Source organism: Anser cygnoides, chromosome 27, assembly GCF_040182565.1.
Source record: "Anser cygnoides isolate HZ-2024a breed goose chromosome 27, Taihu_goose_T2T_genome, whole genome shotgun sequence".
Classification (NCBI taxonomy): domain Eukaryota; kingdom Metazoa; phylum Chordata; class Aves; order Anseriformes; family Anatidae; genus Anser; species Anser cygnoides.
Genome location: NC_089899.1, coordinates 3,532,717 through 3,546,677, shown reverse-complemented (window position 1 = coordinate 3,546,677; position 13,961 = coordinate 3,532,717). Strand labels below are relative to the sequence as shown.

Genomic DNA, 13,961 nt, shown 5'->3' with positions numbered 1-13,961 from the left:
AAGAGAAACTAAAATTCATTAGCTTGAAGCGTACAGAAAACATTTTTGAAAAGTATGGTACCTTGAAAATTATGGGCTGGAGGAAGGGGAGAAAGTGTTGCAGTTGTGAAGCATCCATCCCCCTCCCTCCCCATACACAGTAGCTCTGAAGTATCTAATTCAAGCTGGTTTTCCATGTCTAGGATTTCTGGCTACTCTGACTGTGGCAGCACAATTCAGGAATATCATGAAACAGAGAGGGAACCTTTTACCTGAAGAAAAGTCTAATAAGCTTTACTTTTAACATTAATTGCATGATTACACTTCAAATGGCTTTTTACTCCTTTTTTTCTAATCCTTTAGCATAAAGTTTCATCTCTCCTGCAACAAGAATTCTGACCCAAATAATCACTTTCAATTTGCTTAATTAAAACTATACTTGTTGTATAAAAAGGTGAAATATCCCACCTCCTGCCTTCTTACCTGCACCAGATGTTTCCCACTCACATACTGGTCCTTGCTCCCAACTGGGACTGACACACCTGGCCCCACTGAAGCCCCCGCTAGAAAAAAAGCATGGGGTTTTTAAATCCCTCTTTAGTTCAGGCCTTCAGAATGGCACTGAAAACTGAAGGTGCAGGGTATTTTATTTTTTGAATCAGCATTGCCACTGGAGAGAGATCAAGCTAGCAAAAGTACTGGGGCTGATAAGAGTAGTTTACCGACCAGGTCTGAACACAGGAAATCGATAGGCTAAAGACATTCGAGTACTAGCATGAATGTTCAAGTGCATCGTTTTAAAGTCTAATTCATACTGTCATGACCTGACAACCCAAAGGTACACTTTCTTGACACTTCACAAGAGAATAAAAATTCTAGTTTACTGTACTCAGTTTACAGATATTTTTGCAAGCATAGGGATGTGCTGCCAGTAACAGATGCAATGACTGAAATCTTTAACTTGCATTTATTATCAAAGTCATACTGTTTACATCTGTAATGTCAACAAGATGCCACAACTACAAAAAAAAAAGATTGTGCACATTGCAGTTTCAATGCAAAAACAGTAAAATGGAAATCCATTTGTTAAAAAAGTAATTAAAATTACTCCAGAAAGCAATTGAACTGTTTTAAACACCTTTACATCCAGTCAAATTAAAATGGTTAACAAGAAAAAATACAAATTCGAAAATCTGGTATCAGTGTTAAAAAAGCAACTACTTAAGCATTTCTATCAATTCGCACGTCAATCTCCCTCCCGCGAAGCTGTATCCCATTCATCATACGGCAGGCTCTCTCAGCTACTTCTGGGGACTCAAATCTAACCACACCACATCCCTTAGACTTCCCATTTTCCATCTTGATATCAGCATACAGCACATGACCTTCAAAAGAAAAAGAAAGGTTCTTGTTTAATCTAGTACATACCACACAATTGTATTGATCTAAAGTTCTCTACCTTAAGCCACAGAAAGCATACCTTTAGAAACTACCATTACTTTGAAACTTAAAGCTCTAGGACAATTTTATCAGTGACCACTGCCATGAAAAGTCCCCCAGAAGCTGAACAGCCTACCTCAACCATCAGTAGCTTATCTAAGCCTCTGAAAAGAAAAGCATGCTCATAAAGTCTCTTAAAGAGCATGATGGTTCTCAAAGCAGCAGAAAGCTCTAATGAATTATGCTAATTGGTCCTCTAGAAAGTCAGCTTATTCCACAGCATAATATTGGAAATTGGTCACTGTAGCAAGCAAGAAATCCACATGGGACTAGCTTTTCAAAAGGTCAAATGTCTCATGAGCTGGACATAAATACACCTAACAATATGCAGCTGATTCAGGAATTCTTTTAGCTCCCCAATTTCTTCATTTTTCTTTGATTATTGCTATTACTAATTTAAGGTTCTTTTAAGGACAGTTTTCCCAAATACGTTCACTTCAAAATAAAGCATCTTGCCAGTGCTTTTCAGTAGTTCTCAGCTTTTTGCTGTAGGAAATGAATCTCGTCATTCATCCTGGACTTCCATATCTCTGTTCCTGTCTCTGTGTAACTACAGAGAGGCTATCCACATAATAAATCCAGCCCTTGAGATCTGAGCTGAGAAGGAGCACGCGTTGACTGGGTTATCAACTAGACAGTCAAAACATTTATTTCGTCTCAATACTGTAGGACGCTTGCCGGCATAGCAGGATGGTAAACATCCCCAAACCACTTGTCAACATGAATATCTAATATTTCCCCAAGTCTGAGTGAAATTTTAGTTAAGGTAGTAGTGTCAGGGACATAAAGGTAATTCCTAGCTCTGTAAGTCCTACTCAATTCTCAGTAAAGATCGCCAGTGATATAACAACTTACCACATTCATTAAATTTATCTTTCAGCATTTTCCATGTAAAATCAAAAGGCAGCTGTGAAAAAGAAGAACAATTACTGAGGAACTGTTAAACGACTTGTCAGTACTTCCGTCTCTTCAAAACATGTTCTCCATCCTGGGGAGCCATAGTTCAGCACCGTCATTTTCATACGCAGAAAGCTTTTCTCCTGTTAAGAAAATGGCTTCAACTCACAAAGGCCTGCCCAACCCCACATTTGTCAGCATGCAGTATTAAATATTGTAACTAAAGTCAAAAGAACACAAAAGAAATCAACACGGTGCAATAGGATGAAGGCTACTCACATTTCTCACAAATATCTGACAGGCTTTTCTGGCCACCCCAGCTGCAGGTCCTCCAGTTCCTCCAAGGGAGCCTGCAAAATTGCCTGCAAAGTTTCCACGTTCCATATCCATCGGTCTTTCAAAATTGCTTCCCATCGCAAGTCCCATGCGATCTATGCCTGCTCCCATGCCTTGTCCCATAGCAGGACCCATTCTTTCCATATTAGTGGCTCCAATGCGCTCCAAGCCCATTCTCTCCATGCTAGCAGCACCCATACGATCTATTCCTATTCTTTCCATAGGATTGGCACCTATGCGATCCAAGCCACCTGGCATCCTCTCTATGACCTGACCCATTCCAGTTCCCATTCCAGCAGGGACCATACGCTCCATACCTATACCCATCCTATCCATGCCAGACCCCATTCGTTCTACACCTGATCCCATTCTATCCATAGCGGTACCAACGCGTTCAATGGCAGCGCCCATTCTCTCAATGCCGAAGCCTATTCCAGAGCCCATTCTTTCTATGCCAGAACCCATTCTCTCAATAGCTGGTCCCATCCTCTCAATGTTAGGAGCCATGTGATCTATGCCCAGAGGGGCCATTCGGTCAATTCCAGAACCGATCCGTTCCACATTGGAACTCATGCGATCCAAAACAAGACCCATCCTGTCTATTTCTGACCCTACTCTCTCCATCCCATGCCCCATCCCAGAGGGTATCCTTTCCATTCCCGAGCCCATACGATCAATGCCAGGTGCCATCCTCTCAATCCCAGGAATGCTGGCATTTCCACCACCTGGAACAGAACACACAATTTAACAAGTCAAACACAGACTAAAATCAAACATGTGCTTGTGTTGCATACACTACTGAAATCCTTTAGACCATCATTATTCAAAAAAAGTGACCACCTAATGTGTGTGCTGCTGCAGAATATGAAGCAGAGTTATTTCAGATGGGAAAACGAGTACCACTGTTGATTACATAGATCACCATGAACACAAAACGTTTTAAGGGGCTGGTAACCTCATTAGTCCATGTGCAAGAGTTTAACCCTTCCTAAAGAGTTTAAGTTCCATATGCACAATAAAAGCTTCAAAGAAAAAAATAACAAAAAAATGATGTGCAAACAAGGAGAGAAGTTTGAATGCATATGAAAAGCCAGGAGTTCAGGTGGCGAAAGTAGTATTTTAAATATAATTTTAGCTGCTAGCTGTCCTGTACAATACCCTGGGGATTATGCAGCAAGAGTAATAAGTTAATAACTGAAATTACTGTTTGATCAAAGTGTTAGAGGAGCTATGTGTAAAATATGGCCTGTTTTGTTACAACAAACATGCACGTTTTTTACGCGCAGTTCAGGTATTTCCAGTAGGTAGTGTAAGTACTTCGCTTCGTATACTGACCTATTCCTCTCTCCAAGGTGTCTCCAAAACTACGAGACATTCCCATTTCACTTCTTCCAAATTCTCTCTCAAATCCTCCACCCATGGCACGATCCATCTCTGTAAAGATTAAGTCTGATATGTTCTTCAGGGTATCAACATTTTACTATAGGCATAGTTTTTAAAGATTAACAGCAAGGCAAACTTTTATTATGTCCTCCTGATCGTTTTATTATGTCTTTTTGAGACCAAAACACAACCCCCAGAAAAACAAGAACAAAAATCCAGGACTCATCTCAACACGGACAAGACACTTTACTTTGGAGAAGTCTTTTTGGTGAATACAGTCAGAGCACAGTTTATCTTTCCAAAGCAGCCCTTGAAGGCAACTTCTATGAACTACTTGTTTTTTGTAGCTTAGAGGCCGTAAGTGCCTTGCAGACACTGCATGAGATGTAAGCCTTAAGTTTTTTCCAATAAAAGCTGGGAAGAGGAATAAGACCAGTCTCCGGTGCTACAGTTTCAGAGACCAAGGACTGCTGTTGAACTCAGAGGCTTAATATTAAAACAAACAAAAAAAACACACAAAACTAATGCCTACCACTCATTCTGCCCATGTTCATTCCAGCCGGAAAGCGCCCAATGTTTTCCATGCCACCAAACGGACCTTCCATTCCTAAAAGAAAGGATTTTCCAGGGACGCTTTAGCATTTCAACTTACCACTACAGTTCACCAAAATAAGCTTTTTTCTCAGATCATTTCCATAGGCACCAAGACAACGCTGTACCACAGATTCACGAACTGTGATCAGAATTTGGTCACAACTTATCTCCTAAATCAAGGCCAAGTTTTAAAAGTCTCATGACCAAACCACTGGTCATATTTTCTCTGAGGTTTTAACCCTTCCCCATACATCTACAGCAGTTTTACTAATACTCAAAAACAGAAGTCATCACTAAATTGGTGACAATTCCAAAGAAAACAAATGCCTGCTAGGCATATATGGCTAAGTTTACATGACTTTCAAAAAAAAAAAATAAGCTATATACATTTCAGAAAACACAGCTTACCTCCCATTTTATTCATTCCAAAGCCCATGCCTTCCATTCCCATTCCTCAAAATAAAAGAGAAAGCTTTATGTAGCAGATGTAATTCTACAAACCATCAGCCATTAGATTGGCTGTAGAAAGAAATCATACAGCACATCCACTCTGAACTGGCAAGCTTACATTTGCTAGCTCTTCAAGTAGATTGCAACATTCCTTCTCAAGAAATAAAAGCAGGAAGTGGAAAAAACCATAGGCATTTACAAACTGAAAGCTGAGTGTGTGCTACTTTTTAGGTGGCTCTTTAAAACTTTTTGCTATTTAAATATATCCTAAACATAGATTTGCAAGCCCACTAACAAGTGTTAAGAGTGACAGATGGTTTTAGAAGTTTTATGTATATTTGCAGTGTCTGCTGCTCATGCTCAAGAGTCAGAAAATGAGAGCTGTGCCCTTACCATGGTAAAAAATAAAAATGGAGCAGTCGGTTAGGTTCAAGTTTCTGTTATCAAGCTCATGATTTAGCTCAAGAAAAACTCATTTGGCTTTAACACTCCTAATACACTTCAACTTTTTGTGTAGGCAAACAAAGCTATCTACCCTTCTATACAGCTTAAAGCTCTCATGAAACAAAGCATAGGAGTAATCTTCTTACCTCCAGGTCCCATGTTGCCCATTCCCATGCCTTTGTTTAAATGATTTGCATCAATAGGTTGACCTCCAGGTCCTAATCCCATGCCAATACCACCAAGACCATCTGAAGAAAATATTCAGATATCAAAAAAGCCTTGTTTCCATAATTTGACAAAACAGCAAGTTTTATTCTTAAGTAATTGACTTCTATTCTCCAAAAAGCTTGCTGTGTTCCCACTTTGGGGTATGTACTTAATGCATGAAAGTGTAAATCTAGAGTAGATGTGTCTTGAAGTAGACTGGAAATTAATCCCAAATATTTTCTTCATCATCTATGTTTTATCTTACTGCTGAGAAAAGTCGATTTTTTTTGGTTGGTTTTAAGCTGACTCCTGAAAAATAACTGGCTAGAACACTGCTTATTTTGTGCAACTCCTCAATCTAAGGAGGAAAGAGTGGGCAATTTAGTATAAAGAACTTCTAACCTTTTCACAATGTTACCTTTGATTGATAAAAGGCTTATTTTCATGTTTGCCAAGGTTCCCTTGCAGCTAATAATTTAAATAACTGCAAGGTTCCACCTATTAATGACAGCCACCTATAGAATTCAGAGCACACAGCCAGCCTCTTTCCTAGGCAAACGAAAAATGTATATCATTCTCAGACACAATTTTGATTCTTCCTGTACCCAAGTGAATAAAGGATTCCCCAGTCAAATAAGAAAAAAAAACAACTCATTTTCCTCAGAGTGGATCAGGAAGAAAAAGTTCTCTGCTTGCACTTGAATCAAACAGCTTAATAGCATTCTTTCCTTACGAGAATAAGACTTCCTTGTTTACATTTCAACATAATGATCTCAGGAAGCATTGAATTATGTTTTACAACACCACAAGATACCATTCCTCCCTCCCATCCCCCCACTTAAAGGCCAAGAAATACGTTTCCATCATTATTTGTTCCATTTCATACAACAATAATTAAACAAAAAAAGCAGTGATTTTCTCTTGACGAGGTATACCGTTACAGAAAGTCATGGCAGCAGCAAAAAAAAAAACCTGTGGATGCTACGGCTGCTGAACAAGGTTCTGGTAGGTACACAGAAAATTGACTAATTAAAGGATGGATTGATAGAGAATTATTCAAGTTAGCAGCATACGCAGGTTTTCTTTCCATGACTAAGAAAACATTCTTAAAAATTCTGGCTGAATTAACAGAATTACAGATATTTTAGAACAGTTTCAGCTGTAAGACAGTAGGGCTTTTCCTTACCATTAATTCTCCTTTCTGACCCAGCCTACTCCTGCTCAACACTTTCATTATCTTATCACCGAATGGTCAAGGTAACAAGGGACCTCTGGAGGTAATCTGGCACAGATCCCCCCCATCAAGCAGGGTAACCTACAGCCCATTACCCTGGACCACATACAGACAACTTTTGAATACCTCAAAGGATGGAGACGCTATAACCTCTCTGGGCAACCTGTTGCTCCAGTACTCAGTGACCCACACAGTAAAAAAAAATAAAAATGTTTCCATATGTTTAGATGGAGCCTTTTATTTCAGTTTGCCTCTTGTCCTTGCACTAGGCAACACAAAAAGAGCCTGGCTCTGTCCTCTGTGCACCTTCCCTTCTAGTATTTATATATTTATTCCCCTAAGAAACCTGAAGACCTGGAAGAAGTCCTCAACTCAGCCCTTTTAATTGAAGGAAAGCCATTAGACACCCAGAATACCAGTACATAAAAGGGTGCACACACTTCTTTATAAACTGATGAAATTTCCATTAAATCCTATTATTAACAATAGTTCTAGAAGGCATCAGGACCTTCAACTTACGATCAAGAGACTTGGAAGCTTTGAGAAGACGAATGGGATACTGTTTTTAAGACAAACTTTGAGCTATGAGCTGAAGGAAGTATCCAAAAAGAACAAGACTGAAACTTATCTATTATTTCCCTCTTAGATATTAAGGCCATTTGAATCCCAGTTTTCAGAAGGCTGAACTTGAGCTTTACTAGGGCTGGGTTTGAGCAGATGGGGAGTAGCAGAAGTTGCCTAAACATCTTAACAGCTCATAGTTTTTAGTTGTGTTCTATTTATTCATCTGTTCCTCCTACATATGGCAGGCTACAGAGGCAGTACCTCTTGAGCACAAGTTTCCTATGGACTATTAACAACTCAGCTTTGTTTGCCAGCAGATGAACTCAGTAATAAATGTAATTCAGGAATATACAGGAAATCTCTTTAAATGCAAACCTGAGAGCAGAATGTTTTCAAATTGAGTCTCATTTTGCAAACATTCAAGTTGCTGTGAAGACAAGTTAAAAACATAACATGTTCAGTCATACAGCAGAGACTTACGAGGAAGTTGTTGTGGTCGCTCTGGAGGAAAGAAATCTCCTTTTGGAAAGGCTCGTTCATCCTAAAAATAATTTGATACATTAAGTTTGTACACGACTCTAGCCTGCTTTCTTACTAGAATGATTTTCTACCTTTTAAAAAAAGGTAATTAGAGAAAGCTAAAGTAATCCTTACTATATTTATGATTGTCTTTTAGAAAAATAATTAGAAATAACCTTCAACAACTGTGTAAGTTGACATCATTAGGTATTAGGCCAAGTCCTTTAAACAGAACTCGTTTCCCCCAGTATTTCAACCCATGAGTTAGAAGTGAGATGTGAAGTGCAGGGCTGTACTTCTCTGTCGTGGTATGCTATTTACCTTTGTTTGCCCTGGGAAGGTCGCACCAACCTTGAAGCCACACATCATCCAAAAAAAAAGTCAGGAGCACATTATCAGTTCAAAAAGTAGTAAGAATCTGAATGTACTTACCATTTTTACATGCATTGGTCTGTCAAACAGCAGCTGCCCATTAAACATTGCTTTCATTTCATTAAGGATCATCTTTCAAGCACTGGAACCACAAAAAGTCTTAAAACTCCAAATACTATCTGATGCGGAATATAAAAACCTTATCAGAAAACCACAAGACTCCAGGTAGCTTCTTATACTGTAATTCACAGGTTATCAAATACTGTTTTGCTTTCTCCAAAACTGAAAAGCTTCCAAACCTAATTACTGCATATTCCAAAAGTTTCTGTTTTCAAAATTAAAACATGAGTTACAAAGAGTCTTCTGATTCATATTAAAGACATTAAGATACCACTTAAAATGTCTCAAAACCAGCCAAGGTGTTTAAACACTTCCCTCCTTCCACACCATAGACCCAAGTTGAGAGATCGAGCACGTAACAGTATCCACACTGCAATTTTGTGTTTGTGTGGGTAGACTGTTAGGTAGCAAAGCACAGCTTGCAGTGTAATATGGCTGACAGAGAAACACACCAGATCAAGCCTGCTTACACCGCAGATGGATCTGTCTCACTCCTCCTTTACCTCCATTACAGCATTTAAGACAAATCTTTTCTTAGAAATTGCATTTTAATTCAATACTAGATCTGACAGACAAAATTTACTATTTGGCCTAGATGCTCTACATCTATTTGTTAATGATTTTGAGCAAACAAAAATAATTATTTCAAGATATTTTTTCTCCTTTTCGGTTTCCCTACACTGCAATGGCTTCACTTAGCAAAATAAGGCAATATCCTCAGTTTTAATACTACAACTTTTATTTTCATTCTGCTTTTCTTAACAGTTATTTGCGAACTCATGGAAGTTAGTGCAGGATGGAGTGCCAAACCTGTCTACTATTTACCAGTAATATTCTTCAAGGATACATATAGCCTGAACAGCCTCTATAGCTTGCTCAAAAGTGACAGTGCCGATCCCACGACTCTTGCCATCTTTATCTTCTAAGATGTCTGCCCGAACCACAACACCAGCCATGCTGAATACTTCTTTCAGTTTCTTCCACCCAACCTTGTAATCCAGCTGGAAGATAAGTAATATTAGAAGTATGAGAAAGCTTCCCATCCAAAGAATATCTTCAGTGTTCATCAGTTTCCTTTCCTGGTATCTGCAATCCTGAGAAGTAATCATCTTCACAGAGATGGGATAAAATTTAAATAACAGAATGCTAGAGAATGCTAAATGCATTGTTTTTAGCTTCATTCAAAAATACAAGTTATCAAGCACTGTGGTATATAGGATACAAATTAACCTTACAACTTCACTAGCAAAGAGAATCGCAGAATAATTTAGGCTGGAAAGGAACTTCTGAAGGTCATTAATTTATTGCTGAGAACAAGTATAATTAGTTCAGGTTGTTCAGGGCTATGTCCAGCTCAGCTCTGAACACTTAAGCGCGTACAGTCTTTTGGCAGTCACTCCCTTATTTCACCTGTCTCAAAGTAAAGAAAAATAATTCTAGTATTTAAATGGTATTGCCCATCTTCCAACTGACGTCCACTGCAAACAGTCTGGTTCCGTCTTCTCTGTATCATGTGAGTCAGGGTGCTGGAGACAACAATCAATTATCCCTTTCACCTTCTTCCTTTAAAGCTGAACAAACCCCTCGGACCTTCTACAATTTCATATTCTCTAGATTCTTACCTAGCTTGATGTCTCACCACTGAACTTGCTTAAATACATTCCCACTGCCCCTCCTTCAAACAAGACATTTTCTCCACATCAAGATCAGTTTTAGGATTTGAAAACTAGTCCTATTCTTGCTGTATGTGCATACTGAAATGTTTGTTTTTATACTATATCCACAACAGGGCATACCTTTCAAGGGGAAGTTCTCATTTTTTGTTCATACATTAGAGTGAAAACTTCCCCCACTCAGCAGGTGTTCCAACTGAAGAGAACAAGACTAGTCACAGAATACTAGAGCTGGAAGTCTACAGCTTTTCCTCTAATTCATTAGATTCTACTCAGTTTAGACCCTGTTCAGAGACCACACAACGCTTACATTTGCAACAAAGACAGTGCTTCCAAGTCTCCCTGCCTGTAAGGCATGGATGATCTCATTGGGTATGTTGGGATTGTTGAGTATACTAGGTGGGATATTGAGCATTCCAGGGCCACCTGGGCCCGGACCAATACCCATTCCACCAGCTGCCATGACTTTCTGCATTGCTCTCCTGGCATGCTCGCCATCAGGATCCTAAAAAAAACACAAACAACATATTAAGTTCATCTGTATTCCAACGAATGTATGAGGATTTAGTGGCAAGGCCAAAAGTCAAAGGGGATATTCATTTATACAAGGTCCCTATAGACCTTCAGCCAACTTCCTTTGTTTTTTTAATTATTATTTTTTAAATTTTCAAATCAATGCACCAGCACACTTCAAGTTAGCAAGTTACTCCTATCCATACATTTCCCCCTGATTCTGCAGGTGTGTATCTATTATTTAATACCAAAAATAAACCCCACAGCCGCATTTGTTCTAAAGACAGAACAGTACTGAGGAGGCCTTAGAAGACAAACACCGATTAACTTTGGCATCCTCAAAACAGTACAACTCATTTATCTTGCAGTTAGACTTCCTTACAAGACAAGATACAGTGTGTAAAAGTTCACAAAGAGTGGTTTGGACAGCTCTTTTTCCCCCACTCACACCAGGTTTCCAAACTGAAAAAAAACTTCTAAAGTATCACTGTATTACTACCAAACCTCATGATTTTAGGGTATGTTAGAAAATATGAAGTATAGGATGAAGACTTCCAGCAAGGAGATAAAGCTATCATAGCTTCGCTTCATACTGCAAGTGAAGACAAGTACCTTCATAACACATGGTAAACTTGTGTCACTTAAGTTGGAACTGTCACACTGTATTCAGTGAGCAAAATGTACAAGTATCACAAGACTGCTGAAGAAAGTGAAACATCAAAATAGAATTAATTAGTCAGGAACACAGAAGTGTTAAAAGATATTTACATGAATTTTAGTCTTCATCTGAATTTTAAGGCAAAAAAAGTAGTATGTTCCTGAAAACAGGAGAAACGATAGGATTAATCATGTGAAAGCTATTTTTTTTTGGTCAATCACATGAAGGCTTTTGTATTTCTCAGCAATGAGACAGCCAACACGGAGAGGTATGTACCAGGCAGTTGGCAAAACTAGTTCTAATGGTCATCTGCAAGAACTTAACTCCTCCCACAGATGCAGACTGCAGCACATGGGATAAATGGTGCTGAACCCCTTAAAAATAAAAACATGCTTCTTTGCTGATTTCAACTATAAATTTCTGTTCTGTCTATACCATACAAGCGGAAATATTCACGTATGGCAGTTGTTTTGTGAAGACTTGGTCAATTCACAACCACTTCTTTTCAAGGACTGATACCAAGGGCACAACCTGATTTCCAGTTCTAACGGTATGCCATTAACAGCAACACAGATCCACACACGGCCCACTTTCTTCCAAAAGCCCCTCAGAAAAGTCAGTGCCTGATAACTTCCAGATGGAACTGTTCTTTGAGCCTTCCATTTCACCTCTCGCTTCCTTTAAAGGGCACAAGAGGTCAACAGTGCCAGGAGATAGCTTGCAGTGAGAAGCAGACTACTGCTCCCAGAATTTATTACTTTTTAAATCTGCCAGTTCCAAGAAGTGCTGCCACTTGCTCTCTCCATTCTTCTCCTCAAGTGCTCCTCAGAATGCAGGCTGCTAGGAGTGGACCTTGTGCACGCGCTTCCCATCTTATACTCATGCAGATATCTTTTCCCCAACCACTGGGAGGTGGGGCAGGCACAGCAGAACACAAAGCTTGCTTAGCCAAAAATATGGCTTGCATACCATAAGGCCAAGCATCACCGATAACTCTGAAGGAAGTCTCTCTTGATTTTTAATTGGACCTTTGATGCAGCTACAGTTCCCAAATATTGGGATAAAGCTTTAAACTTGTCAATAGATAAGGAGTAACTCACGGTACAGTTGAGCGTGTTACAGTGATTGACAACAGAAAAGCCATTAGAACGGAAATAAAACTTCAAAGTATTTCAGAAACCATCTTATTCTATGGAATTGTTTGTAAAATACATTCATTATGGTGCAGAATTAAATGGGAAAAGAGTCAGTCAAGAACAAAATACTTATGCAGGTTTATCGAATCATAAAGAAGTACACCCGCAGTTAGAGCCAAACACTTGCTTTATCCACGTTCTGCATTGCTACCAGTAGCACCTATTCTTTAAGTCAAGCTTAGTCTTGACAACCGAGTTCAAACTCAAGTTTGGCAATAGGTGCTGGTAATAAAGAAAGCCATGTGTCTTGTTAAATTCTATTTGAAGAGTTCTACTTCATCAAATATTCTTATCTGCAAATGAGTCAGCCATAAAGCTTGACTAAGAGATATCCCCTTCACCTTAAATCCAAGATACTAAAAGAACAGATGCAAGTCTTACTTCTTTCACTTTCAATGGTCTTCCACCAAGACTATGCTTGTTCAAAACCTCTGCAGCCTTTTTCATGCTTTCTTCCATCTTGAATTCAACAACACTGTGAAGATACAAGACATCTAAGAACACTGCTCGTATCTTAAGAGTTTCCTTATTTCTTGCTATGAATTCATAAGTGAACTTACGCGCATCCCTGATGATTTGATTTCAGAGGCGAGTAACAAGCAGAGGAGGGAAGAAAAAAATAAAGTAAGTAAAAGCACAAAACACTTTAAAAAAAAAAAGTCAAATCACATTAGTTAACCCTAGGGGCAAAAATAAATGTAATCTTACCCAATAAAGCCTTCATTACTTGAATTCCATAAGATATAATTTCTTATACAATAACAGGGTTAAACTGTAGTTTCTGAAGTTGTAACAAGCAGAACTAAGTCCAGGATCTCCAAGAAAAATACCATACACTCCACATCAACTGTTCTTCCCTGTCATACAGACAAATCCTCGCCATATTCTCTCACCCTAAATCCATACCCTTCAGTACAGTTAAGTGAACTCCTACTGTGTATTTTTTCCCTGCAAGATACTTTCACTGGACTAATTGACTTATACCTATAAAGGCAATATACGTTTAACTTGGAAATTAACTTCTGTTTACTGGCACGGGAAGTATAGTTTCCAGAACCTGCTTTTGCACACTGGCCTTACAAATTCAGCAAACCACTACGGTAACGTTTTCCGAAACACAAGTTAACCTTCCGTACCACTATACGTACTGCTAGTGTCCATGGGTACTTCAAACAGCCAACGCCACCTGAGCACAGTGGAAGACCACCCTAACGCTGCTCTTACAAGTCCCCAGCCCCCCGCCTCCCCAGCCCCAAAGAAGCTTTTAAGCAATCCTGTTATAGCCACTAAGCATACACACTTCTCTACCTTCCTGACTTCCT

The 13,961-nt window shown here is 39.1% G+C and overlaps 1 protein-coding gene across 5 annotated transcripts; it reads right to left on the bottom strand.

The window, feature by feature from the left end:
- Positions 1 to 927: 927 nt before the first annotated feature.
- HNRNPM (heterogeneous nuclear ribonucleoprotein M) lies at positions 928 to 13,403 on the bottom strand. Of its 5 annotated transcripts, XM_013195239.3 has the most exons (13): positions 13,200 to 13,403; positions 13,021 to 13,114; positions 10,583 to 10,777; positions 9,447 to 9,600; positions 8,540 to 8,589; positions 8,069 to 8,129; positions 5,730 to 5,831; positions 5,098 to 5,142; positions 4,628 to 4,702; positions 4,048 to 4,146; positions 2,656 to 3,437; positions 2,335 to 2,386; positions 928 to 1,364 (listed from the first exon to the last, which is right to left on the bottom strand). In XM_013195239.3, the coding sequence occupies exons 2-13, from the start codon at positions 13,096 to 13,098 to the stop codon at positions 1,201 to 1,203; spliced, it is 1,857 nt and encodes a 618-aa protein (XP_013050693.1). In that variant the 5' UTR covers positions 13,099 to 13,114; positions 13,200 to 13,403; the 3' UTR covers positions 928 to 1,200. The 5 variants fall into 5 exon arrangements, with proteins under 5 accessions (XP_013050693.1, XP_066840103.1, XP_066840104.1 ...); XM_066984002.1 differs by lacking the exon at positions 4,048 to 4,146; XM_066984003.1 differs by lacking the exon at positions 5,730 to 5,831.
- Positions 13,404 to 13,961: the final 558 nt, after the last annotated feature.

Excerpts from the sequence above, each read along its gene's own strand:
- HNRNPM (XM_013195239.3), bottom strand. The coding sequence starts at position 13,098 with ATGGAAGAAAGCATGAAAAAGGCTGCAGAGGTTTTGAACAAGCATAGT. Across the intron at positions 8,130-8,539 it reads GACCAATGCATGTAAAAATG|GATGAACGAGCCTTTCCAAA; the intron begins GTAAGTACATTC and ends AATTATTTTTAG. Across the intron at positions 4,703-5,097 it reads TGGAATGAATAAAATGGGAG|GAATGGAAGGTCCGTTTGGT; the intron begins GTAAGCTGTGTT and ends CCTTTCTTTTAG.